The sequence below is a fragment of the Sorex araneus genome, chromosome 3 (assembly GCF_027595985.1).
Source record: "Sorex araneus isolate mSorAra2 chromosome 3, mSorAra2.pri, whole genome shotgun sequence".
In the NCBI taxonomy this organism is placed as follows: Eukaryota; Metazoa; Chordata; class Mammalia; order Eulipotyphla; family Soricidae; genus Sorex; species Sorex araneus.
Genome location: NC_073304.1, coordinates 221,608,644 through 221,633,691, shown reverse-complemented (window position 1 = coordinate 221,633,691; position 25,048 = coordinate 221,608,644). Strand labels below are relative to the sequence as shown.

The 25,048-nt window shown below is 55.5% G+C and overlaps 4 protein-coding genes across 5 annotated transcripts in view; 2 read left to right on the top strand and 2 right to left on the bottom strand.

Moving 5' to 3' along the window:
- The window catches only part of GJC1 (gap junction protein gamma 1), a 31,419-nt gene extending 23,419 nt beyond the window's left edge, over positions 1–8,000 (bottom strand). Inside the window, exon 1 of one of the 2 annotated variants that reach the window (XM_055132340.1) lies at positions 7,892–8,000. The gene's annotated coding sequence lies outside the window, so the exon portion shown is untranslated. Of the gene's footprint in view, positions 1–7,410; positions 7,586–7,891 lie in introns of those variants that run through there. The other variant, XM_055132338.1, reaches the window with a different exon arrangement.
- Positions 6,658–8,120, top strand: LOC129403534 (translation initiation factor IF-2-like). Its single transcript, XM_055132262.1, has 2 exons — positions 6,658–7,629; positions 7,977–8,120. The coding sequence occupies exons 1-2, from the start codon at positions 6,658–6,660 to the stop codon at positions 8,118–8,120; spliced, it is 1,116 nt and encodes a 371-aa protein (XP_054988237.1).
- A 9,763-nt stretch (positions 8,121–17,883) lies between these two features.
- Positions 17,884–19,519, top strand: HIGD1B (HIG1 hypoxia inducible domain family member 1B). The gene is made up of 3 exons (XM_004621009.2): positions 17,884–18,217; positions 18,685–18,819; positions 19,389–19,519. Exons 1-3 carry the CDS (start codon positions 18,118–18,120, stop codon positions 19,451–19,453), a joined length of 300 nt encoding a protein of 99 aa, XP_004621066.1. The 5' UTR covers positions 17,884–18,117; the 3' UTR covers positions 19,454–19,519.
- A 395-nt stretch (positions 19,520–19,914) lies between these two features.
- Positions 19,915–25,048, bottom strand: part of EFTUD2 (elongation factor Tu GTP binding domain containing 2) — a 33,157-nt gene continuing 28,023 nt past the window's right edge. The window contains exons 19-28 of the mRNA XM_004621010.2: positions 24,813–24,914; positions 24,248–24,330; positions 23,006–23,092; positions 22,711–22,837; positions 22,479–22,566; positions 21,543–21,661; positions 21,360–21,454; positions 20,728–20,881; positions 20,482–20,589; positions 19,915–20,286 (exon numbers count right to left, since the gene is read on the bottom strand). Of these exons, the coding sequence (XP_004621067.1) occupies positions 20,191–20,286; positions 20,482–20,589; positions 20,728–20,881; positions 21,360–21,454; positions 21,543–21,661; positions 22,479–22,566; positions 22,711–22,837; positions 23,006–23,092; positions 24,248–24,330; positions 24,813–24,914 (1,059 nt within the window). The 3' untranslated portion in view covers positions 19,915–20,190. The remainder of the gene's footprint in view (positions 20,287–20,481; positions 20,590–20,727; positions 20,882–21,359; positions 21,455–21,542; positions 21,662–22,478; positions 22,567–22,710; positions 22,838–23,005; positions 23,093–24,247; positions 24,331–24,812; positions 24,915–25,048) is intronic.

The window sequence follows — 25,048 nt, the reverse complement described above, 5'->3', positions numbered from 1 at the left end:
ATAAAGGTGGAATTTCAAATCAATGGGGGAAAAAGGATAAAATAATTCAATACATGGGGACAGGGAGAGATGTATAGAGCTAGTACAATGGTTAAGGTGCTGTCCTAGCATGTGGCTAAAACCTGGCACTGCCTATGAACTCCAAGCACCACCAGGTATGGCCTCTGAGCACAAAGCCAGGTGTGACCCCTGAGCATCTTTGGGTGTGGTTCTAGACCAAAAAAAAATAACAATAATAAGAAAATAAATGAGGGCTGAAGAGATAATACAAAGTAAAGGCAACGTGTTTTGCATTCCACCAAACGTAGCACCACACATGGTCCTTGAGTACTGCCAGAGCCACTCTTGAGCACAGAACTAGTCCCTGAGCCCCATGTGGTTTGGCAACTGCTCTGCCCCAGCAAACGCTATGGGACAGCCATCTGAATATTGGATAGTCACGTGAAAAAAAAAAGTTCTGAGCTGGATAGATAGTATAGAAGGTAAGTCTTTTGCCTTGTATACGGTCCCTTGTATATTGATCCCTGGAGTGTCCCCTAAGCACTGCTGGGTGTAGCTCCAAAACAAAATTAATTAATAAATAAATATAGCACTGCACTGTAGCACTGTCATCCCGTTGCTCATCGATTTGCTCGAGCAAGCACCAGTAACGTCTCCATTGTGAGACTTGTTACTGTTTTTGGCATATCAAATATGCCATGGGTAGTTTGCCAGGCTCTGCCGTGCGGGCGGGATACTCTTGGTAGCTTGACGGGCTCTTCAAGAGGGACGAAGGAATCTAACCCGGGCCGGCTGTGTGCAAGGAAACGCCCTACCCACTGTGCTATCGCTCCAGTCCAATAAATAAATATGTATCTTTAAATTTCAGAGAGGTCAAATACTGAGAATCTCGGGGACTGAATCAGTAGCACAGTGACAGTAAATGGTGTGCGCACCACCACCGACAGTGTTGCAAGCGCGTGAGCACTGCAGCCAGGATGTGCTGAGCACCACCACGAGACAAGTGGGGCCCTTTCTGAGCACAGGTAGAAGCGCTGCAGCTGGAACTGTGTGAGCCTCAGTACAAGCCCTGACTGGCACCGCAGCCACATGTGGCCACTTCAAAAACAGCCATGGCGGTGGGTGGGGCAGGGATGCAAGTGGAGAATGAGACAGTTTTACCTGTGATAATCTTAAACAAACAAAAATGCATCAGTGGGGCTGGAGTGATAGTACAGTGGATAGGGCATCTGTCTTGCACACGGTCCACAAGGGTTCACTCCCTGGCATCCCATATGGCTCCCTGAGCAATACCAGGAGTAATTCCGGAGTGCAAAGCCAGGAGTAACCCCCGAGCATTGCCAGGTGTGACACAAAAAGCCAAAAAAAAAAAAAATCAGTGAAAATTTCAGGTTGTAAACAGTATGCATCGAGCATATGGTTATGCATAAATCCATGTAGGACATAAATTCTGAAAGAATTCACACAAAAAGGCAAGCAGTAATTCCTTTACAGGAACAAAAAATTAGTGGATAACTTTTTTTTTTTTTTTTGGGGTCACACCTGGCAATGCACAGGGGTTACTCCTGGCTCTGCACTCAGGAATCACTCCTGGCGGTGCTCAAGGGACCATATGGGATGCTGGGAATCGAATCTGGGTCGGCCGCGTGCAAGGCAAACGCCCTTACCCGTTGTGCTATTGCTCTAGCCCCTTAGTGGATAACTTTAACTGCATATTTTATACCTTTTTTTGTGGGGGAGGGGCCACACCTGGCAATGCTTCAGGGCTTACTCCTGGCTCTGTGCTCACAGACCACTCCTGGCAGTGCTCAAAGGAATGTGTGCCAGGGATCAAACCCAGGTTGGCAGCATACAAAACAAATGCCTTACATACTGTATTCTTGCTGGCCCATTTACATCTATATACAACGTATGCACAATACATTCTCTGCTCCCTAAAACAGGTAAGCTTTTGTTCTGTTTTATTTTGAGGCAAGCCTGGTTCAATTCCTGGCATCACATTGTCCCTCCAGCACTGAACCAGGAATAACAGCCTGCGAATACCACCAGGTATAACTCAAGCAATCGCCCAATCACTGTATCGCTGTCATCCCACTGCTCACTGATTTGCTCAAGCAGGCACCAGTAACGTCTCCATTGTGAGACTTGTTGTTACTGTTTCTGGCATATCGGATACACCATGGGTAGCTTGCCAGGCTCTGCTGTGTGGGCAAGATACTCTTGGTAGCTTGTCAGGCTCTCTGAGAGGGACAGAGGAATCGAACCCAGGTCGGCCACGTGCAAGGCAAACGCCCTACCCGCTGTGCTTTCGCTCCAGCCCAACCGCCCAATGAAACATTAAAATTTTAAAAATTAAAAAATACAATTAGAGGGGCTGGAGTGATAGCACAGCCGGTAGGGTGTTTGCCTTGCACGCGGCCGACGCGGGTTCAAATCCCAGCATCCCATATGGTCCCCTGAGCACCGCCAGGGGTGATTCCTGAGTGCATGAGCCAGGAGTGACCCCTGTGCATTGCTGGGTGTGACCCAAAAAGCAAAAAAAAAAAATACAATTAGAACTAGGTATATCAAAGAAAACCTAATCTTCAGGCACTGGAGAGATAGCACAGCAAGTAGGGCACTTGCCTTGCACGCAGCCAACCCAAGTCCTATCCCCAGTACCCCATGTGGTCCCAGAAGCCCTGCCAGGAATGATCCCTGAACACAGAGCTAGAAGTAAGCTCTGAGCACCACCCAGTATGGCCCCAATGCCCCCCCTCCCGCCCTATCTTCAAGTTCTTTATCCATTAGCCTGCCTTAGCCTATGAGTGACTATCCCCCTAGCAGGCAATAATCCCCGTTGTGCAAATACCTCCTAAGGGATTACAGGAGCTTTGGTCTACTAAACCTGCTCAAGACTCATCAGATCACTGTTATTAGTAAGTCTGCATCATTAAGTATTTACCTAGGATTTAGTCTGGTATTGCCATATAAGACCAACGATGAGGACATAATAAGGTCTCTAGTTAGAAGAACAAATCTTTGTCAGAGTCCTTCACTATAACCAGTTGCTACAAATAAAAAGGAAAGCAGTAAGCACTCAAGTTGCTGTGCTGAACACATAAATCAACTGTAAGGTAGGTGCTGGGAGACAGAACTACCCAACAGAGACAGTAACGGTGGTGGTGTGTGTGGGGGAGAAGCATTTACATGTAATCAAATTAATTAGAATTGCAATAAACCCTACAAAAGGGTGTGCAGGGAATGACTAGGTATGTCATATTAGAACTAGGTATGTCCAAGAAAAACTAATCTTCAGGACCTGGAGAGATAGTACAGCTGGTAGGATAAGCAAATCCAGAAAGAACTAATCCCTAATCTAGGAAGATCAGAAAAATCTAGGATGATCAGAAGGCTCTGGAGAAATGATATTTGAGCAGGTCCTAAAGCAGGAGGAGATGCTTTCCAGGCAGAGGGATTAGCCCCAGCAGGTACAAAGGACCCTGGCTGAGCTTTAAACCTTCAGAGAACGGGCGAGGAAGGCAACAGAACAGGGGTCAGGCACTTGGCCTTGCATGCTGCCGATACTGGCTCAATCCCTGTCATCACATAAGGTCTCTTGAGCACTGACAGGAGTGATCCCTGAGCACAGAGTCAGGAGCAATCCCCCAGTTCAAAGAGAGACTAAGGCAGGGTGAGTTCAATCAGCATGGCTCTACCATTTAAAAAAAAGAAGTACAAAGAAACTATGTTGGAGTGTCTAAGTAGTCAAAATTAGATCACACCTTGTTAAGTAAAGCCTGCAGGCTTTAAAAGGAAAACAGACATTTTCAGATCAGTGACTTGATTACATTTGCTATATAAAGACAATTCTAGCTGTAGTTAGACTAGATGAGAAAATACTGCTTAGTGTCTTTACATATGCAGTACACGTATAAAGAAATGCAAGGAGAAAACAAAAAGAAATGCAAGGGAATAAAATTCAAGCTGGGGCATCTCTCTCTGAAGAGCCTACAAAAGAAGTGGACGGGAAGGTGCAATTGAAAAAACACTAACTGAACTGATAATGATTTATTTCCATAGTTGTGAGGTACGGATACAAGTATGTACAACTTGGAATCTGAGTCCAAGAATGAGTCAAAGGGAATTCCCTAAAAATAGAAACGAAATTCACTTTATTCTCAACATTCCCAAAAGGAATGTTGTAACTCAGTTTAGAAACTATAAATTTGGTCATAAGTTAAGTCCAACTGTTATGATAAAATTATTTAAAAACTTCTCAGATAAAAATATAATTATTTAAAACTTGAACACTGCTCATAGAAATTTAAAAATTGGGATTTTAAAAATTTATTCCAATTTTAGAGAAACATCAAAATTCACTCCTGAAACCTACAGTATTTGTTTTTATGGTTTTAAGTAATCTCCAACACTAAACATTTTTAGCATATTAAAACTAAAACCAATTTGAAAATAAAAATCACAAAGTATTCACTTGCAATCTTCAGCATACTGTTCCATACCTAAACTACACAAGCACTTGGGGTGGAGGGAATTTCTGTATCAATGGATATCAAAACAACTTTGTGTTGGTACCACAGCTAATGTCGCCTTCAAGATCAAGATTTGAATCTTAAAGCAAGGACTCCTCACTCCACAAAACACTTTTTTTTTTTTTTTTGCTTCCTGGCTCATGCACCCAGGAATTACTCCTGGCGGTGCTGGGAAGACCATATGGGATGCCAGGGATCGAACCCAGGTTGGCCGAGTGCAAGGCAAACGCCCTACCCGCTGTGCTATCGCTCCGGCCCCAAAACACTTCTTTCATAGAAATAAAAAATGATCTACGGAAATGACACGCTTGTCTCAAGGAAAAAGATCTCTAGGCAATACATTCCACTGGTCTGAAAGATAAACCAAGCGCCCTTAGATACTGCAGTGTTTGCAAAGCTGGAGACCCTTCTGCTCTATGCCAGGACGTCTGGCCACTTATTTTCTGAGTTATGGAAAAAAAACTGCTCAGATAAAACAGAGTAAGACCAGCAATACATATGACTAGGTCTACAGTTGCACACAAATCATCAGTTACAGTAGAATGCTTGAAAATCAATTGTTGGGACTTAGCTAATATTAAACAGTTCAGAAATATTTTATACTATCAGAGCAATAGTATAGAGGGCAAGGTGCTCAGCTTGCTCATGACTAATGAGGTTCAATCCTTGGCACCCCATATGGTCCTTGGGAATCCCTGAGCACAGAGAAGCCCTAAGCACCACCAGGTGTGGCACAAGAGAGAGAGGAGGGAGGGAAGAGGGAAGAGAGGAGAGGAAAAGGAGAGGGAGAAAGGGTAGAGGGGAGGGAGGGAGGGAGGGGGAAAGAGAGAAAGAGAGAGAGAGAGAGAGAGAGAGAGCGAGAGCGAGAGCAAGAGCGAAAGCGAGAGAGAGAGAGAGAGAGAGAGAGAGAGAGAGAGAGAGAGAGAGAGAGAGAGACTGCTTTGTATTTTAATGACATATTTTGTATTCTCTGATTTCAATGACCGAATTGTGTAGGCAATCCCAGATAGGGAGGATTGGGGGTAACTGACCAAAATATATAAAATAACTATTAATACATAATAGTACTTATACAAGACTGTGACATTTGCAGACATGCCAACTTCTTAAATCCTTCAGATTGAAGGTTAAAATTCAACCCAGGGCTGGGGAAGAGTTTAAAAAGGGCTGAGCACATGCTTTGCCTATTAGAGGCCTGGATTAGATCTCCAGCGTCCCATGGTCTCTGCACCACCACGAGAGACCATCAAGCACTGAACAGGAGTAGCTCCTGTTTGCCCCTCCCCTCCTCCCCAAAAGGCCACTCAGTTGAACCTTTGTAAACGGAATAGAAAGTTAAGAGTTCTTTGTTCTACAGGAGCAATAGCACAGCCTTGCATGCAGCCGAGCAGGTTGGATCCCCAGCTGTCCGGAGTGATAGTTGAGAGCAGAGCCAGGAGTAACCCCTGTGCATCGCCTGATACGGCCCAAAAACCAAAAAAAAAAAAAGAAAGAAAGAGAAGAAAACCAAACTAAAGCCTCACAATCTAAAAAGGCTGCTAAGGCGCTCACTTTTGAGAAAGATGCTGAAACGCTTCACAAAAGTGTCTCAACAGTTTAAGACTAATGGCAAATAATACTAAATCAAATATTAACCTACGTAAATCAGACCAAACGGTAAAAAGAGAACCTGCGTAAAATTTCCACGTATTCTCTTCAAAATGTCCTTCACCTCTGACATTCCTCCCAGAGATCTGGTTAACACACACACACACACACACACACACACACACACACACACACACACACACACACACACACACACACACACACACACACACCCCTAAGATTTGTTTATTCCAGTTTTTCACCTTTCACCCATAAGAATTATTTCATGCTCCTTTAATCAGACCATTACATAGCACCTAAGAAATGCAAAGCAAAAACTTCCAGGATACAACTCCAAGGCCAATCACAAGAGAAAAAAAAAAAATCCATCAAACGCAAGCAGGATCCAACGCATCCCCAGTGGGAACCCCGGGACCGAGGCTCCTCCTGCCTTCCCGCCGGAGGAAGCCCCGCACCTGTCCCGGGAGCCGAGCCCTCGCCGCGCGCCGCTCTGCCGCAGGGCCCTTCCGCAGCGGCGATGCGCACTGAGGCCGGCGTACCTGGGGAGTCCCCGGCGCGGGCTCGGCGCACCTGCACCGGCACCGCACGGCCGCACCGCGGCTGCACCCGCCCGGGCACCCGGGGACCACGCGGGCCCGCCAAAGCCCGCGCTGCGGAACACGCCTCGGCGGGGGGACCCCGGAGCCCTCGGCGGGGGCGCGGGGGCGCGGGAGCCCACGCACCCACGCAGCCCGCCGCCGCGCCGCGCCGCGGAGCCCGACGCCCGGCGCGGGGCAACAACTCCGCGAAAGCCCCGGCCCCGCCGGGCACCGGCGTCCCGAGCGCCCGAAGTTTGGCGGCGCGGGAAAGGAGAGACGCGGCCGCGGGCGGCCGCACGTCGCGGGCCCCGGCGCCCCCCGCCCCCCCGCGACCCCCCGGCCCGGGCACCGAACCTCGGCTGAGCCCGGCCGGGCCGGGGGCGCGGCGAGGGGGCGCGGCGGGCCGCGCGTCGCGGACAAAGAGCAGCCGGCGGCGCGGCGAGGGGCGGCCCTGCGCCCCCAACCGCCCGGGGGGCGCCGCCGGCTGCTCCCGCCCTCCCGGGCCGTTTCCCTCCCGATTTGGGGGTCCGCGCGCGCGCGCGGACAAAGGGGGCGGGAGGGCGCGGCGCCCGCGGGCCGCCCCGCACCGCGCCCCCCGCCGGGCCCCCGCGGGCTCCCCACAAGTTCCCGGGCGGCCCCCGGGCCCCGCCCCGGGCCGCTTCTCCTCAGCCCGCCCCGCGGCCGCCCCTCACCGGGCGGCGGGCTTCCCCGGAGCCGCCTCCTCCGCCGGGCCTCGGCCCGTCCCGCCGGCCGCCGCCTCATGGGCCCCGCGTCGCCATCGCCGCCGCCTCGCCGCCGCCTCGCCGCCGCCGCCTTCGCCTCAGCCCCAGCCTCCAGCCCGGCCCGCACCCGCTCCCGCCGCGGCCTCCCGCTCCCGCCGCCCGGACCGCGGGCTGGCGCCTGCGCACTGCGCGCGCGGAGGGGGCGGGGGCGCGGGGGGCGCGCGGCGCCGGGGTGGGCGGGGGTGGCCCGGGCCGGGGCTCGCCGCTGAGGGCCCCGCGCGCCGTCGGGGGGCGCTCCGGGCCGCGGGGGCGGGGGCCGGGGCGGGGGGCGGAGGCGGGGGGCGCGGCGGGGACTGGCCGGCCCGCGTGGAGTCCGGCCGCGGGGCGCGAAGCAGTTTCGGCCCCCGGCCCGGAGCCCGGCGCCGGGGCCCCGAGGGGGGACGCGCCCTACCTGCCGGCCCCGTGCGTCCCGCCGACGAGGGCGCCGCACGCCGTGCCCGCTGCCCCGGCCGCCGCTCCCCCGCTTAACTCCGCAGCCCCCCGGGACCCCGCTGCTCGGGGCTTGGAGTCGCCTTCTAGATACTTTCGAGGTCCTGGACTTCTGGGATCTGCAAGACCCTAATTGGCCATTTCCTCTTAACTCCTTGTATCCCGGCGGGAGCCTGTTCCAAGGACTTTGAAAAGTTGTGCGTGGGACTCGCCTCTCAGCAACTGCTTCGGGGACACCTGGAAATTCCTCCGGCTGCCTGCCAGAGGAGTGGACTCAGGGCGCGGGGGTCTTCATTCTGCGCAGGGTCTCCCCACCCCGTGCTCCTCGCCCCTTTGGCTATCACCGTAGAAAAGAAGACGCTTCTGCTTTACCCCTTTGGCCCAGAGGGTATAGAACTCTGACAAGTGGCTGCAGGTCCAATTCCCACCCCACCCCCGCCCGGAAACCAGACCCCAGTGTCTAGTGCAAAGGTCCCCCCACACTGAGCGTTGGGCACCCTGCCCAATGACAGTTAAGCAGCGGGGCCAGCAGGATGCTTTCCAAAAAAAATGTGAATTGCCCTACTTTCAAAGTCAGGATTTCTGGCTACTCGAGAAAGTCAAAGGAAGTGTAATGGCTTGGCCCTGCATTCAAGGTGGCAGCTGCCTGGGAGTCACTCTTGCCTATCCAGAGCGGGCGCACCCCTGCCCCCAGCTGCTGGACTCATTTTCATTACCTCCTTCCTAGTACTTCAGTTTTCCCTGTGGTGCCCTGCCCCCGTCCTGTCCCGCAACTCCACCTCCACCTGAATCATTACCAGTGATTTAAAATGACAGGTGTGGGGCTGGAGAGAGAGAACACATTGGGGAAGGACATGCCTTTGAGCAGGGTTTGATCCCTGGCATCCTATGGTACCCTGAGCATCACCAGGAGTGATTTCAGGGCTCAGAAACGGGAGTAACTCCTGAGCAACACCCAGCGTGGCTTAAAAACCAAAACCAAGATGACCAGTGTGACAACTGTAAATGAATGAAACATATGACTTATGAAGGTGTTCTGAGGCTGACGTGTGATAACATCACTGTATATGCAGATTAAATATTAAAGCATAAAAATGTAGCCAACCTGGATTCCATTCCCAGCAACCCATATGGTCCCCCTGAGCCTGCCAGGTGTGATCCCTGAGCATAGAACAGGAGAAAGCCCTGAGCACCAACAAAACAAAAAACAAACAGAACAGTAAAACAGCCTGCTGGGTGCAAGTGTAAGTCATTCTGAGTGCAAATACAAATTGCTTCAGAGAGGCTGGAAGAAGTACAGTGGGTAGGGGCACTAGCCTTACACACGGCCCACCTGGGTTAGATCCTTGGCAGCCCATATGATTCATAAACTTCCCAGACTGACCCCTAAGATAGACCCAGGAGTAAACCCTGAACACCACCAGGTGTGCCCCCTGCCAAAAAAAAACATGTAGACTGGACTGAAAATAACTTAAGGACATTGGTGGAGGGTCTTAGGTGTTTTGGTGGTGATGAGATACACTGTGTACATCAAAACCATACAAATTAAGAGCCAGACAGATAGTACAGTGGGTACATAAAGATGGCCCTAATCCCTGGGACCACATGTGATCTTCTGAGCAGGAGGAAGCTCTGAGCACTGCCTGTATGCAAAATAATAATAATAATAATAAACATGAACATAATTTTAAATATGTGACCTAAACTGTAGTCATTAATTTTTTTTTCTTTTTGGGTCACACCTGGCAATAGAAAGGGGTTACTCCTGGCTCATGCACTCAGGAATCACCCCTGGTGGTGCTCAGAGGACCATATGGGATGCTGGGAATCGAACCCGGGTCAGCTGCGTGCAAGGCAAACACCCTACCCGCTGTACTATTGCTCTAGCCCCTAATTTTTATTTTTTTTTAAGAAACAACACCCAAGGCTCTGTCTCATAGTCCTCTAACCACTTGGTCTTGCCTTACAGTTGTGGAAACTGAGACCAAAAACCTGCAGCAGAAACCTGAATGTCTCTGGTCCAGACATTCAGGGTTGGGAACAAAGTATCCGCAGAAGAACACCAGCTCCCCAAGGCTCTGTCTAGCTCTCCAGGCAGAGCCCTGCACCTGATAGGTGGTTAATAAAGGTATGCAAAGTGGATGAAGTTTTGACAATTCCCAGACTGGGGGGGGCGGGGGGGGAAACAGGCCAGTTTCCACTTGGTGGAGAACTGGGACGGGTTTGCAGCCTCCGGGAGCGCAGAGCAGAGCCAGGGCTGTGAGAACTACAAGCGCTGGTTATTCACAAGGGGCTCGGGCTGGAAAGGATCAGAACCTTGTTTGAGAATTTGAGAGTCACCCGGGGCTCTGTGGTTTGGGAACTGCAGGGTCAATGTGAAGACTGCAGTGGGTCACGCTTTCCATTACATGCTTTCTGGGGGACACCACTTGGCTGGTACATGGAGCAGAGTCTTGCCCAGGGTGGGGGACATGGAGGGGGGCGGGAAATGGGTGTGTGTGATGGGAGCAGAGCCCTGAGAGGTGGGCAGAAAGCTCCCTGTTGGCAACTGGAAACCCCACAGCTGCTAATGGTGATGGTGGGGAGAGTTTGTTTGTTTGTTTGTTTATTGCTTTTTGGGTCACAATCAGCAATGCTCCAGGCTTACTCCTGGCTCTGTACTCAGAAATTACTCCTGGAGGTGCTCAGGGGACCATATAGGATGCCGGGGATCGAACCCAGGTCAGCCACATACAAGGCAAATGCTCTATCTGCTGTACTGTCACTCCAGCCCCATCTGGGAGGGTTTAGAAAGCACAACCCTTCCGCAGAATCCCCAGATTTTAGTGTGGGACCCAATGTACTGCTTCTGGGGCTGGGAGAGATAGTTCGGAGGGTAGGGCACTTGCCTTGCATGCGAGCAGCCTGTGTTTGATCCCTGAGGAAACATTTCATGATATGAAAACTTCATACCTACCATATATGGTCCCCTGAGCCCTGACCAGAGAGATCCCTTAGCACAGAGCCAGGAGTAAGCCCCCTGAGCACCACCAGGTGTGGCCCCCAAACTGAACAAACAAGTAAAAGTGTTCTGCTTCTCTCTGTCACAGGGATGTTGGCTGAAGCGGGGTTTGGGGAAATCCTGGGAAAGACAGTTAAAAACTATCTTTTGGTTTGGAGGGGGCACACAGTGGTGCCAGGGAGCAGACGGGGTCTGCCTCATGCAGGGCAAGCAGCCTGCCCAGGATTGAACTCTCTCTGACCCAGGCTTTCTTTCTTGAATGGATAGTGCAAGCAGCGGAGAAAGAACCTGAGAAGCTGGTGTGGGTCTCATTCCCAGCACCACTAGTTGGTCCTCTGACACCACTGGTCAGAGCTGGGACTGATGTCCTGAGCACCCCCAGGTGTGGCTCCCACAAAACGTGCTTCTGTGTATCATTGCAGTCTGCCTCTTCCAATCATCACTATCCAAATAGTGACTGTTTTGTGGGAAGCACATTGATATTGCTTGGAGGATCCTGTGGTGTTGGGTCCCACATGTGCTCCAGCCTTTGAATTACCTTTTTTTTTTTTTTTTTTTGCTTTTTGGGTCACACCCAGCGCTGCTCAGGAGTTACTCCTGGCTTTGCACTCAGGAATCATTCCTGGCGGTGCTTGGGGGACCATATGGGATGCCGGGGATCGAACCCGGGTCGGCCGCGTGCAAGGCAAACGCCCTACCCGCTGTGCTATCGCTCCGGCCCCTGAATTACCTTTTTTTTTTTTCTTTTTGGGTCACACCTGGCAGTGCACAGGGGTTATTCCTTTCTTTGCACTCAGGAATTACTCCTGGCAGTGCTCAGGGGACCATATGGGATGCTGGGAATCGAACCTAGGTCGGCTGTGTGCAAGGAAAACGCCCTACCTGCTGTGCTATTGCTCCAGCCCCTAAATCACCTTCTTGACTCCTTAGAATTGTTTTTGGTCTTTTTGGGTCCACCCGGCAATGCTCAGTAGTCACTCCTGGCTCTGCACTCAGGAATTACTCCTGGTGGGGCTCAGTGGATCATATGGGATGCTGGGGATCGCACCCAGGTTGGCTGCATGCAAGGCAAACACCCTACATGCTGTACTATGGCTCCACCCCCACCTTAGAATTTTTTTTTTTGCTTTTTGGGTCACCCCCAGAGATGCACAGGGGTTACTCCTGGCTCTGCACTCAGGAATTAAGTCCTGGCGGTGCTCAGGGGACCATATGGGATGCTGGGAATCGAACCCAGGTCGACCGCGTGCAAGGCAAATGCCCTACCCTCTGTGCTATCGTTCCAGCCCCTCCCCTTAGAACTTTTGAGGGGAATGTTTGGGCCATTTCCAGCAGTGCCTGAGGGCTACCTCTGGCCCTGTACTTGGGGGGGGGGGGTCGCTCCTGCTGGTACTCATGGCTCTCCCTTGTCAGCACTCAGGGGCTGTACTGGCATGGAATGCTCGGCAGGCACCTAAGCCCTGCACTATCACTTGGGCCCTACGATCTTTTGAAATGTTTCCCCAGGAAGACAGTAGGTGCCAAAGCACGTTCCTGGTCCCAGGCCTGTGGCTCTCTCTTAGGGCTGTCCTTGGACAGTGCTGCCAAGTTCTTGGAACTTGGCACCTGTGTTTTTTTTTCTTTTTTTCTTTTTGGGTCACACCTGGCGATGCACAGGGGTTATTCCTGACTCCTGGCTCTGCACTCAGGAATTACTCCTGGTGGTGCTCAGGGGTACCATACGGGATCCTGGGAATCAAACCAAGGTCAGCCGCGTAGAAGGCAAACGCCCTACCCACTCTGCTATCACTCCAGCCCCCTGGCACCTGTTTTCAGGAGAGTCACATCCTTTTCATTTTTTTTTTTTTTTTTTTTTTTGCTTTTTGGGTCACACCCAGCAATGCACAGGGGTTACTCCTGGTTCTACACTCAGGAATTACCCCTGGCGGTGCTCAGGGGACCATATGGGATGCTGGGATTCGAACCTGGGTCAGCCTGGGTTGGCCGCGTGCAAGGCAAGCGCCCTACCCGCTGTGCTATTGCTCCAGCCCCGAGTCACATCCTTTTCACCTCAGGCACCTTCTAGAGCAGAAAATCCCAAACTTATATGGTCTATCACCCCCGTTCTAGAAAAAAAAAAATTTACTCAGCACCTCCCTGGAAATCGCTTAAGTGAACCATCAGGAAGCGCTCCCCAACAGCACCCAAGGCTACTCCTGCCCCCGGGGTCATTCCAGAACACTGCTCTGTGTCAGCTCAGCCACATCTGGAAACTTCCACTGCTCCTGCCTGTTCCGGTTCCTCTCCTTTACTCCCCCCTTGCCCTTCCATCTCACCCCACGCCTCTGCTAGCCCTGCAGCCTGGCTCTCGCCCATCCCACCTCTGAGAGCCTTCTCTGGCCTGTCCAGTTCACTCCTCGGGGCGTCCCTCACACACAACCCCACCAAGCTCAAAGTCAGAGCGGCACGTCCTCCCCGCACCGCCTGGCCACTCCACTCGCTGGGGCTATATATAGCGCAGCCGGGCCTTAGACTCCAGCGTCAGCCTTGACTCCCTGCCCCCACCAGAACATGGAGCACAAGCCTGAGGGAGGCAGTGGCCCGGCCTGGGAAGCCCAATAAGGAGAGTTGGAGAGGTAGCAGCGAGGATGTGCTGACTCCCAGACCACCCCGAAGAGGGCAATCTCTACATCTGTGGCCAGACTCCCCGCGCCGCCACACCTCCCAGGAGGAAGGGGAACAGGCAGCGTGCTGGAGAATCCTAAAAATCCTCTAGAAACCGGCCCAAAAGGAATTGAGAGGAACTCCGAGCTGGCCAGCTCCACTGGGCTGTTGAGAACGGCAAGAATGTGTCCCCTATCATGTCCTTCTTGGAAAAGGGTGTGCATGACAGGAAGTCAGTCTGGGGGCAGAACCCCTCATCTGAGATTTTTTTTCTTTTCTTTTTTTTTTCTTTTTGGGTCACACCTGGTGATGCTTAGGGGTTACTTCTGGCTCTGCACTCAGGAATTAAGTCCTGGTGGTGCTCAGGGGACCATATGGGATGCTGGGAATCGAACTAGGGTCGACCACATGCAAGGCAAACGCCCTACCCGCTGTGCTATCACTCCAGCCCCCTGAGATTTTTTTTTAAAGTGATTTATACCTGGCTCTAGCCAAACTGGTCAACTACCCAGGCACCCACCATGGTTGGTGAGTGCCATGACTGATCTCAAAATAGTTCCCGGGACCTTCCTTTCCTGTGTTAGCTGCTTCTTACAACCCAACAGGTATGACCCAGCAAGCTGTGAGTTCTCCAGGATGTGAGACCACCATCTTCCAAACTTGTTGCTAATAAAGACATAGCTAATAAACTTTTCCTACACATCAGCTTGTCCCTTGATTCATTGACATTCCCCCCCCCTTTTTTTTTTTTTTTTTTTTTTTGCTTTTTGGGTCATACCCAGTGATGCTTAGCAGTTACTCCTGAATCTGCACTCCTGGTGGTGCTTGGGGGACCATATGGGATGCTGGGGACTGAACCCAGGTCAGCTTCATGCAAGGCAGACGCCTTACCTACTGTACTATCACTTCGGCCCCTCACTGACCCCTTAGTGCCAGTAGAACAAGCTTTTTGTGTGCGTGCAGTGAGGTGGGGTAGGAGGAAGACACACCCAGCGGTGCTCAAGGCTTACTCCTGGTTCTGTGCTCAGGGATCATTCCTGGCAGGCTCAAGGACTTGGGGGACCATGTGGGGTGCCAGGGGTCATACCTGGGTCAGCTGCATGCAAGGCAAGTGTCACCTGCTGTGCTATCACTCTGGCCTCTGCAGTTAGGTTTTTTTGTTTGTTTGTTTTTGCCTTTTGGGTCACACCTGGCAATGCACAGGTGTTACTCCTGGCTCTGCACTCAGGAATCACTCCTGGCGGTGCTCAGGGGACCCTATGGGATGCTGGGAATCGAACCCGGGTCGGCCGCGTGCAAGGCAAACGCCCTACCCGCTGTGCTATTGCTCCAGCCCTGCAGTTAGGTTTTAAGGGGGCCAAAGTGATAGCACAGGGCTAGGATGTTTGCCTTGCATGCAGCTGACCCTGGGTTCAATTCCCACTGCACCCCCCAGGTGTGGCCCCTAAACAAAAAGAAGGGCCAGAAAGATAGTACAGCAGGTAGTTTGCCTTGCATGGGGTCAACTTGGATTTGAACCCTGGCACCCCAGCTAGTTCCCCAAGTCCTGGCAGGAGTGACCCCTGAGACCTGAGGCAGAAAGAAGTCCTGAGCACAGAGGGGTCCACGGGGGGTGCAGTTCCCCACCCCCCACCCCCGATAATGGTTATCAGTCTGGCTCCTTCTTTTGGTTTGGGGGCCACACCCTAGCAGAACTGGGGATGACTTCTAGCTCCGTGCTGAGGTCACTCCTGATGGTGCTGGGGAGCCCCGAGGTGCCCAGGACTGAGTCCAGGGTCTCCTGAATGTTCAATCACTCAAGCTGATTCCTGGCAGTGGTTGTTTGCCGCCCCATTACTATAACCTTGGGTAGGATGTTTGACCAAAGCTTCAGATTTTCCCAGATGAAGTGGGGTCGTCATAGTAACTGTATTGTTAAAGTCACTGTGAGGCTTTAATAATCCACATAAAGGCCATCAGCCCGGCTCCTGACCCACAGGTGTAGGACACAGCAACTGCGACTGTTTTCTCTGTCCCTGGCAAAACTTAAACACGAGCTTGGTTTTGATCCTTTCTTGCCCTGTCGCATCCACACATTTTTATTCTCTCTTCTGGCCTAGACCACCCATCTCTTGAGAATTTAGGGCCCGTAGGGAGCAGAAGAGTCAGTACTGGAAAGTGTGTGAATGGCGGGGAGGAGAGTTCCCATGGACGCTGGGGATACATCATGGCTCTGGGGAGTTGCTGTGACCCCGGGTCTTGCCTTAGAGCAGAGCGTGCCGGGAGAAGAGACCAGCTGGAGGAATCTCAGCACCGAGACCATCGTAGGGCAGGAGCAAAGGCCTGGGGTGGAGCGGGACTCTCCCCATACTGCCACACTGTCTTTTTTTTCTTTTCTTAGGTCTGGGGGTGAGGTGGACTCTCCCAGCAGTGCTCAGGGAACCACATGGTGCCAGATGTCCTGCATGCAAAGTGCAGTTGCACATCCCCCCTCTTTGAGCCATCTCCCTGAGCCACAAGAAGGTACCTTCTTTCTTTTCTCTAAGGGTGCTCTGACCCGTTAGCAGTAGTTTTGGAGAGGGATTTACCCTGGGAAGTTAGGAATAGACTCTGGAGCAAGCTGGAACCAGGCTAAGATATCAGCTCTGTGCTTTAGCTTCTGTTCACCTCGGGTCTCTAAATACGATACTTACCACACACAAGAATGGATCAGTCTGTCTTGTGACCAGAACTAGCTCTGTCTGCTAGTCTTGGTGGTCTCTTTTTTGCTTTTTGGGTCATGTCTGGCGATGCACAAGGGCCACTCCTGGCTTTGCACTCAGGAATTACTCCTGGCGGTGCTCAGGGGACCATATGGGATGCTGGGGATCGAACCTGGGTCAGCCGCGTGCAAAGCAAATGCCCTACCTGCTGTGCTATCGCTCCAGCCCCATAGTCTTGGTGGTCTCTTAACCAAGCACACATCACCCCGCCTAGTGCAAGAGGCTCTGAAGCCTGGGCGAAGTCTCAGTTGTTACAGACCAGATCAAATCTCCCTGGTTCAGGTAGCATCCTTTTTTTTGGGGGGGAGGGGGAGGGTCAAAGGGTCAAACCCAGTGATGCACAGGAGTTGCTTCTGGCTCTGCACTCAGGAATTACTCCTGGCGGTGCTTGGGGGACCATATGGGATGCTGGGGATTGAACCTGAGTTGGCCGCATGCAAGGCAAACGCCCTACCCGCTGTGCTATCTCTCCAGTCCCTTAAGTAGCATCCTTAAAGTGACCAGGGCCAGCCTGCCTTCTCAACACCCCACATTGTTCAGAGAATCTGAGGCAAGCATGCAAAACTAAGGGCTGGAATGATAGAGAGGGTAGGGCACTTGTTTGCTTGCATTGCATGTGACCAACCCAGGTTTGATCCCTGGCGTCTCATACGGTCCTCAGAGTCCCACCAGGGGTGATCCCTGAACACAGAGCCAGAAGTAAGCCCTGAGCACTGCCGGCTGTGCATCCACTCCAAAGGAAAGAAAATCTGAGATACACGAACTTGGCAGAAACCCAGGACTTCTACCCATGTCAGACTCTGGTCCCACTGGCTTCCCTATCAAGCCCGTCCATGTCCGACGCAGTTGCAGGTTCCCGTGGAGGGAGTGACTGTGGCAACTCTCCCATCTGTCCTCTCATCACATGTCTGGGGGTGTCTGCAGTTCCGGCCCGGAAGCCAGCAGACGGCCTGTCCCAGTCCAATCTCCTCCCTTCCCTCCCCGGTCTGACGACAATGCCTGTCAGGCCTCCCTGCTTCCTTGACCCCCTCATGGCAGCTCCAGCACCGGTGTAGGCAGGAGGCCCTGGCCAGTGGCAGACCACCGCTCTCATGTTTACTAGGGCGCGTGGCGGTGTCCCACAGCCCTTGCTCCCCCAGGCCACGAGGGGCAACCTGGAGGAGGCACTGACCAGAGCAGGGGGCCTTGCAGCCCACAGGGGAAACCCTGGGTGGGAGGACCAGGACCAAGGTCTCAGTTGTTTGTGACGAAAGCCAGCATCTATAGGGGTGAGTGGGGCAACAGGTGGTCACCAGCCCCAGGGACGGAGCTGAGAGATGCCGAGAGATGGACTTATCTGGGCTTGCTCGGCAAAGTCCCAGATCTCTGCTTCCAGCTGAGCCCATGAGTGAGCCGTGGTGCCTCTGCAGCTCCCCGGGGCCAGGTCCCGCTCCGCAGCTCCCCCAGGACCCAAGGCCGGTGACCCCACTCCCCCAGTCGGTTCCTCCCACCTTCCGCTGTGGATCTTCCCAGCTGCTTTTCTTGGCCCAAGGATCAGACCCACAGGGCGGTGGCTGGGGGAGGGGAAGCGGCGCCAACAGCCAAGTGAGGAGCGGGAGAGGCAGCCGGGGAGTCCGGACATGGGCCTGGCGGAGGCGCCGTCGGAGCCGGGGGCCGTCCTGCCGCGTGAGGGTGGTGCTGGGCATGGTGAGAAGGTCTGAGCACGCAGCTCCTGCCCCTCCACCCCAGCCTGCGGCCAGTTCTCATTGTGGGGGGCTGCCTTCCAGGGCTGGGCGGGCAGCCGACTAGGAGCCTGCCACCAGGATGTCGGCCAACAAAGGCTGGTGGGTGCCGCCCGAGGGGGACGACAGCGTGTCTGCGAGGCTCCTGAGGAAGACCAGGGAGTCGCCGCTGGTGCCCGTGGGTGAGTGGGAGGCGCAGTGGGGGGCCGCAGAGGAAGGTCTCCCCAGACTTTCCTAGAGAAAGTTTCAAGTCTGAGAGCAAAGGTGCCCAGGGACAGCCCTATCCAATGAAATGAGGCCATCTGGGTGGGTGAGGCGGGGAAACGGGGCACCAAAGCCAGCCTCGGGGTGGGAAGGAGCCATTTGGGGGCCCCTGTCGCAGTCGAGGAGGCAGGAGGGCGAGGTTGGGGCTGTAGGAGCCAGGGGTGGGAGCAGCACCGGGAGGGAGGCGGGGGAGGGAATCTGAGGGGCAGTGTAGACAGGCTGGCACCAAGGCAGGGGTCACCTGAAGGAGGTGGCCAGGGAGAAAAGGCCCTGGGACTGCTCAGCCTTCAAGGACAGCCTCCCCCAGCCCTCAGCTGCCTGGCCAGCTGTCAGGAGCACGTGGGGCAGTGCCAGCTACGGCCTAGGTTCCCGTTCTCTGACACAGGCTTAGGAGGCTGCCTGGTGGTGGCGGCGTACCGGATTTACCGGCTGAAGGCTCGGGGTCCCACCAAGATGTCCATCCACCTGATCCACACGCGGGTGGCGGCGCAGGCCTGTGCCGTGGGCGCCATCATGCTCGGTGAGTAGCAAGGTGGGCTGCCGAGAGCAGAGCCTGGGGGGTCCGGTTCCTCTCCCGGACCACACTTCGTGTCGGAGGGGGGAGGGCGGGGAAGAGACGGCCCCAGGAAGAGACATTTCCGGGGTTCCCTGGCTCATCTCCCATCCCTGTCTGTGGAGATGGTACAGGCTGTTTCCTGAGCTTGTCCTAGCTCAGAAGTATGCAGGGGCCAGGGAGAGGAAAGAAAAAGGCTTCACATGCTGGGGCCCACATGGCCCCTCACGCACTGCTGGGTGGGCCCCAAAACCACTCACCGAAACCGGAGAGATGGACAGGAGTCAGACACTACCAGATGTGCCCCCCAAGCCAAAACAAGAAAACTCCCCTCAGCCCCAAAAGGCAGGCAGAGCCGTGTGCCCTCCAGGACGCGAACCCCTCCGCCCCTCCGGGTTGCTGAGGTCTCTCAGCGGGCAACGGGCTGGAGGTGCCTCGGGAGCTCCACAGCCTGTGCCCGACGGGGCCCTCAAGACACCTGGGGGAATCGGGGTGCAGGTGTTCCTCACTGCTGGGACGCTGTCCTCCTGCCACAGGGGCCGTGTACACCATGTACAGAGATTACATCAAGAAGACGGCGCAGGACACCGGGGAGAAGTAGCAACGCCCAGCAGGCCGGCCTTGACACTCCCAGACCCGGTTTCGAATAAAGTAGCTTTGAGGAAAACCAAATCTCTTCCTCCCATGGGCAGAGCAAGATGACGGGAATGGAGGTGCTGTTGGCGGGAAAGACCCAGAGAGGTGGGCTGGGAAAGAGAATTCTGGTTCCCAGGCCCGGGGCTAAGGACACTCGGGGCGGGCAGGGGCAGAGGGAGCAATGCCAGCAGCCTGATCATCGCAGGCTGCCACCGGAGAACAAGGCAGAGAGTGGGCTCGGGGAAGAAGTGCTCCCGGCCTAGGAGCTCAGCCTGCGGCAGGTGCTCCCTGCCAGGGATGTCCCGGGCACCCAGGCAGGAAGTGGGAAGCCGGAATGGACAGTGAGGCCCCAGGGAAGGTTCACAGAGCCCCAGGGCCAGGGCGCCAGAGGCTGGAGGGGGGTCGGGATGAAAGCAGACACAGGCAGACGCTAGAATGTTCTGTTCACTTGAAAATCATATCTAAGATCAAACTTATAAAACACGAGAGTCCCAGAGACTGGGCCCTTTGTTCTGTGCAGAGCCCGAGTTCCACTCTGTTCCCTGGGGACGAAGCCAGCAGGAACGGGGCATGCGGGGCACGTGCCTCCCTCCTTGGGGCGGGGGTACCCGGCCTCTGGCTGGTCAGAGGGGGCAGCTCCAGACCTCCGCCCGGGGCGGGAAGCTGGGGTGCAGCATTTGGCGGCACGGATGGCGGGGGTCCTCACATGGGGTAGTTGAGCACGACATCCTGCTTGGCGAGCTCCAGCAGCATAGGGTCGTCGAAGAACTTGCTGATGCTCACATCTTCACTCAGGCCCTGCCGGGGGGTCGGTGGGAGAAGGGGCAGCTGAGGCAGCTGGGGGAAGGTGTGGGGGTGGACGGGGGCATCCCGGGGAGAAGGCCCTCTCCGAGCCACGCTGCCCCCTGTGGGGCGCCCCATCTACAAGGCTTCAGGACAACAGATCCAAATGAAGAAGGGAAGCCCACTGCGGTGAGCTCCCCGGACACGCACCTTCCGCCGCCGGGTTTTGATCATGAATTCCCGAGCCAGGTGGGGGGCCGGCTGGGGCTCCAGGGGCCGGATCACAATGCTCTTGTCCAGAGGATCACCAGGGACGATCTGGAAGGCAGAGGGGTTCAGATGGCCCCGGCCGCTCTCCCAGGGCTCTAGAAGGTATGAGAAAGTTCTCCCGGGCCTGGAAGGGGACCAGGTCAAGGGGGCTGGTTTCTCAGAGGGGGGGAGGCGGAGCCCTCTCACCTGCCAGTGGTGGAAGACAGACAGGGAAAAGGCCTGGCCCTGGGTGTGAGTCCGCAGATCCGTCTCGAAGCCGAAAGAGTCGATGGCGGGGATGAAGGCTTTGATGGTGTAGAGGGGGGAGCCAGGGATGGGCGCATCCTGTGTCACGTGGCCCCTGAGTCACAGGAGCAGAGGCTCAGGCCCGAGTCCCGCAGAGGACAAGGACGAGGCAGCCCCACCCACGACAGAGCCACCCACTGCGCCCAGAGGGCAGGCCTGAGGCCAAAGGGGCGGCCACGCCCTGGGCACTCTCCCAGAAGGGGCACCCAGGAAGGAACAGCAAATCCTGTTCTACTCTGTTCTTGGCTCTACGCTAAGGCAGGGCTTGGAGGGGGAGCTGCACGTGGTTCTGGGGATCAGAGCTGGGTTGGCCGTGCGTAAGGCCAACTTCTTAACCCCTGCACCAGCTCTTGGGCCTGGAACCTCAAACTTGAATCTGCGGTGAGTGCAGAGGGTTGCCTCACGGCTGCTCCTATGTCCTCTGGAACACCCAGCCCACCCGACGTCAGGACGAGGGTCTGGCGGCCACGCCCTCGCCCGACAGCCCCGTCTGCTCTCCTCCACGGTGCTTCCCCGAGGATGGGGCTGCTCACCTGCGCCTGGCCAGGACAGTGTAGACGGCAGACACGCAGTCCGCAGGGGCCTGCACCTCCACAAAGTAGTAGGGCTCCATCAGACGCGGCGTGGCCTGCAACAGAGGCGGGGGAGATGCCTGGGTGGGGGAAGGAGCCCCCCGCCTCCGAGAGGGGGCGCTGCGGGGCTGGGTGCGCGCTTACCATGAGGAAGGCCGAGTAGACGACTCTCCGGGCCGTGGGGATGATCTGGCCCCCGCCCCGGTGCAGGGGCTCCTGGGCCACCACGGCATCCAGGATCTTAAATTTGACGTTTCGGATCACTGGAAAGAAGGTGGGGGAGGTGACGGGAGGGGCTGTGGTGGGCGCCGGGAGGCAGCCGACGGCCACAGGCAGCCGCACAGACGAGCACCTGAGCAGGGTGTGGGGGCCGGCAGCGAAGCAAATGATCTTGGTGTTGGATTTGGTCCAGGCTCAGACACCACAAAGCTTCCCGAGGGGTTGAGGCGCTGCTTTTGTGGGTATTAAATGATTTCTTTCTGCAGGGTGCCATGCCCAACTGAGGGGCTACTTCCCCAGGCCACTGAGCCCTTACCTCACTGTGCTCTCTCAAGCCCTAGATGGCAAACTACCTTGGGATGCAGAATGAGTTGAAAATTGCAGATGTGCAATCTTGGCCTCTTAAACCACATCTAGCCCCATCTTTCTCCGCTCCCCCCCGCCCCCATTTTTTTGGTCTCTGGGCCACACCCAGCAATGCACAGGGGTCACTCTCCCCCCCCCACCGATTTTTGGGTCACACCTGGCGATGCATAGGGGCTACTCCTGGCTTTGCACTCAGGAATTACCCCTGGCTCAAACCCGGGTCAGCCGCGTGCTAGGCAAACGCCCTACCCGCTGTGTTATTGCTCCAGCCCCCACAGGGGTCACTCTTGACTCTCCACTCGAGACCGTATGAGACAGACCGGGGATCGAACCCAGCTCGGCCGTGTGCAAGGCAAGCACCCTACCCACTGTACTACTGCGCCAGCCCCCACCCCCTGCATCTTCCGTTGGTTGTCAGGAGTGAGGAGCGAATGCCAGGCGAGCAACAACCCCCCTCCAGGGCAGGACGAGCAGAGGTGGCAGGTGGGGACTCACACTCATCGCACAGGGGACCCTCTCTGGTTCCCCACTGGAACCCTTGAACGATGCTGTCCTTCACCGAGCCAAGAAGAGCCTTGTCCACCTGCGGGAAGGCGAGGGAGGGCTCTTAGCAGGGGCGCGTAGAGAGGCAGGGTCAAACACGAGGTCAGGGGCCTCACGCTCCTGCACAGAAGGCTCTCGGGAAAGTCACAGAAAGACTCCACGGTAGGGCCCGCGGGATCCCTACCTCAGAGGGCAGGGTATCGTCCACCAGGATGTTGGGGCCGGTGGCATCAGGCCCAAAAGCCCAGATGGAACGGGCAGCCAGCAGATCCCAATCGTACTTGGTTTGGAAAAACTCTCCCAGCTTCTTCCTGGGAGAGGAGGAGAAAACTAGCGTGGCCGGCTCAGTGCCCGCCTGCCCGCCTGGCAGCGGCAGCGCCCACACCTTCCAGAAAGAGGCAACAGGGGAGCCTGCACTCCCATGAGGCCCCAGGTGCCCGACAGATCAGCTGCGGCCCCACATCCCCCCATGGTCTCACCGGTTCCATGTTATCTGCACCACCTCGTTCTCGATGTCCTCGGCCAGGCCCTTCTCGAGGGGCTCTGCGATCATGGTGATCTTGTTCCTGATCAGAAAGGAAACAGGGAAGGAGGAAGGAGGGTTGCTCCAAAGGAAAGATGGCAAGGAGCAGAGTGGCTTAGGGCCGCTTCACTGAGCACGACGGTTTATTTATTTACTTTTGAAAATTTTTAATTTTTTGGCCTTTGGGCCACACTGGCAGTGCTCAGGGGATTATTCCTAGCTCAGGGTTCACCCCTGGCAAATCTCAGGCAACATGAGGCTCCAGGGATACAAATCCAGGTCGCCATGTGCAAGCAAGTGCCCTACATACATGCGGTGCTATCACTCTGGTCCCAGAGGCCCGGGGTTTAACCTGCCCGCCACACACACAGTGACAAAGGGACAGCCAACAGGAACATCGATGAAAGGCATGGGCAGAGGACAAGGGGGAAGTACGGAGCAGAGGGAAGCACAAAGGATTTTGTGCTATAAATTTTGAGCATCTGAGGGGTTGGAGTGATAGCACAGCGGGTAGGCGTTTGCCTTACACGCGAACGACCCGGGTTCGAATCCCAGCATCCCATATGGTCCCCTGAGCACCGCCAGGGGTGATTCCTGAGTGCAGAGCCAGGAGTAACCCCTGTGCATCGCCGGGTGTGACCCAAAAAGAAAAAAAAAAAATTTTGAGCATCTGAGGTGCTCAGAGGCAAGTCCCGTCTGTATGGGGGTGGGAGGCTGGGGGCGGGATGCGGTGCCGGGGATCAAACCTGGGCCTTCTCCTACTGCAAAGCACGCATGAAGCTCTTTAAAGCAGACAAACAAAAAGGCTTCCCAGGAGCGAGGGAAGATAGGAGTGAGGCGCCTGTGTGTTCTGAGGGCTGTACTTCAGTGTCAGAAACCAAACATGAACTCAAGGCAGTGAGTGCTCTCCCACCGGGGCATGACCTAACGCGGTACACTGCATACAGAGTGATCAGAAAGGTGTGCAAGGGCCAGGAGACAGCACAGTGCCAGCACGCGCCCGACCCAGGCTCCATTCCTGCGCCACACGCCCCCCAGCCCCCCAGGCGTGAGCAGCCTCACCCCTGGGCTCTCAGGCAAGACCCAGAAAGGCAAGGGGTTCCGCTGCTCGAGCCCACAGGGGTCAGGGGTGAGAGGCCTTCAAGGGCCTTCAAGGAAAGCCCTCCCCACTCCCCGCAGCCAGCAACCCCCAGCTCACTTCTTGTTGGGCGTCTCGGCAAAGCACTTGAGGGAGGACGTTTCCACCACCGTCTCACAAAACGTGACCACGGGGTCGGCCACCTGCGAACCACAGCAGACGGTCAGGAGGTCCGGTTTCCCTGACAAACCTCTGTGGAGAGCCCCGTGCTAAACAGTACTGGTGACAAGGATGGGTCCCATCACCGAAGGCCGGAGGAAACCTCACAAAGTGCATGCCCGCCCCCTTCCCCGAGTGCTCCCGCGGGTCTGCCAGAGCCCCAGTGACCCCCGCCACTCTCAAGTCCGGGAAGCCCAGCTCCCCCTCCAACCCACTGACCGAGCCAGAGACCCAGGCCTCTCGGCACAGTCCAGGGCACCAGACACGGGGGCCAGAAACCAGGCCTCCTGCCCTTAGTCCTGGGCTCACCAATGCTCCGGGGAGCCTGGGAGGCAGCGCCCCGCTCTCCACGACCACCTGTGCGGAACCCTGGCCGCCAGCGGGCTCCTGGCCTGCTGCAGCAGACCACCAACAGGCCCGCGAAAGCCCCTGCAGGGCCCCTGGCCCTGGGGTTGGGGCCGCACACCTTGATGTCTATCTCCGAGTACATCTTGCGCAGGTCGTGCATCACGCAGTCCAGGTAGAGCTCGCCCGTGCCCAGGATCACGTGCTCGCCAGACTCTTCCACCTGCAACGGCACGGCCCGGTCACAGGCTGCCCGCTCTGCACCCACCACTGACAGGAGCCCCCTCGACCCCAGTCCCCTCCGGCCTTTTAGGGGAAACCCTGCTCTTTCTGGGATTTCCTTCATTTTTCTGGCTT

Coding starts and splice junctions, on each gene's coding strand:
- LOC129403534 (XM_055132262.1), top strand. CDS start 6,658: ATGCGCACTGAGGCCGGCGTACCTGGGGAGTCCCCGGCGCGGGCTCGG. Junction 7,630..7,976: donor GGCTGGCGCCTGCGCACTGC/GCGCGCGGAGGG, acceptor TTAACTCCGCAG/CCCCCCGGGACCCCGCTGCT.
- HIGD1B (XM_004621009.2), top strand. CDS start 18,118: ATGTCGGCCAACAAAGGCTGGTGGGTGCCGCCCGAGGGGGACGACAGC. Junction 18,218..18,684: donor GTCGCCGCTGGTGCCCGTGG/GTGAGTGGGAGG, acceptor TCTCTGACACAG/GCTTAGGAGGCTGCCTGGTG. Junction 18,820..19,388: donor CGTGGGCGCCATCATGCTCG/GTGAGTAGCAAG, acceptor CTCCTGCCACAG/GGGCCGTGTACACCATGTAC.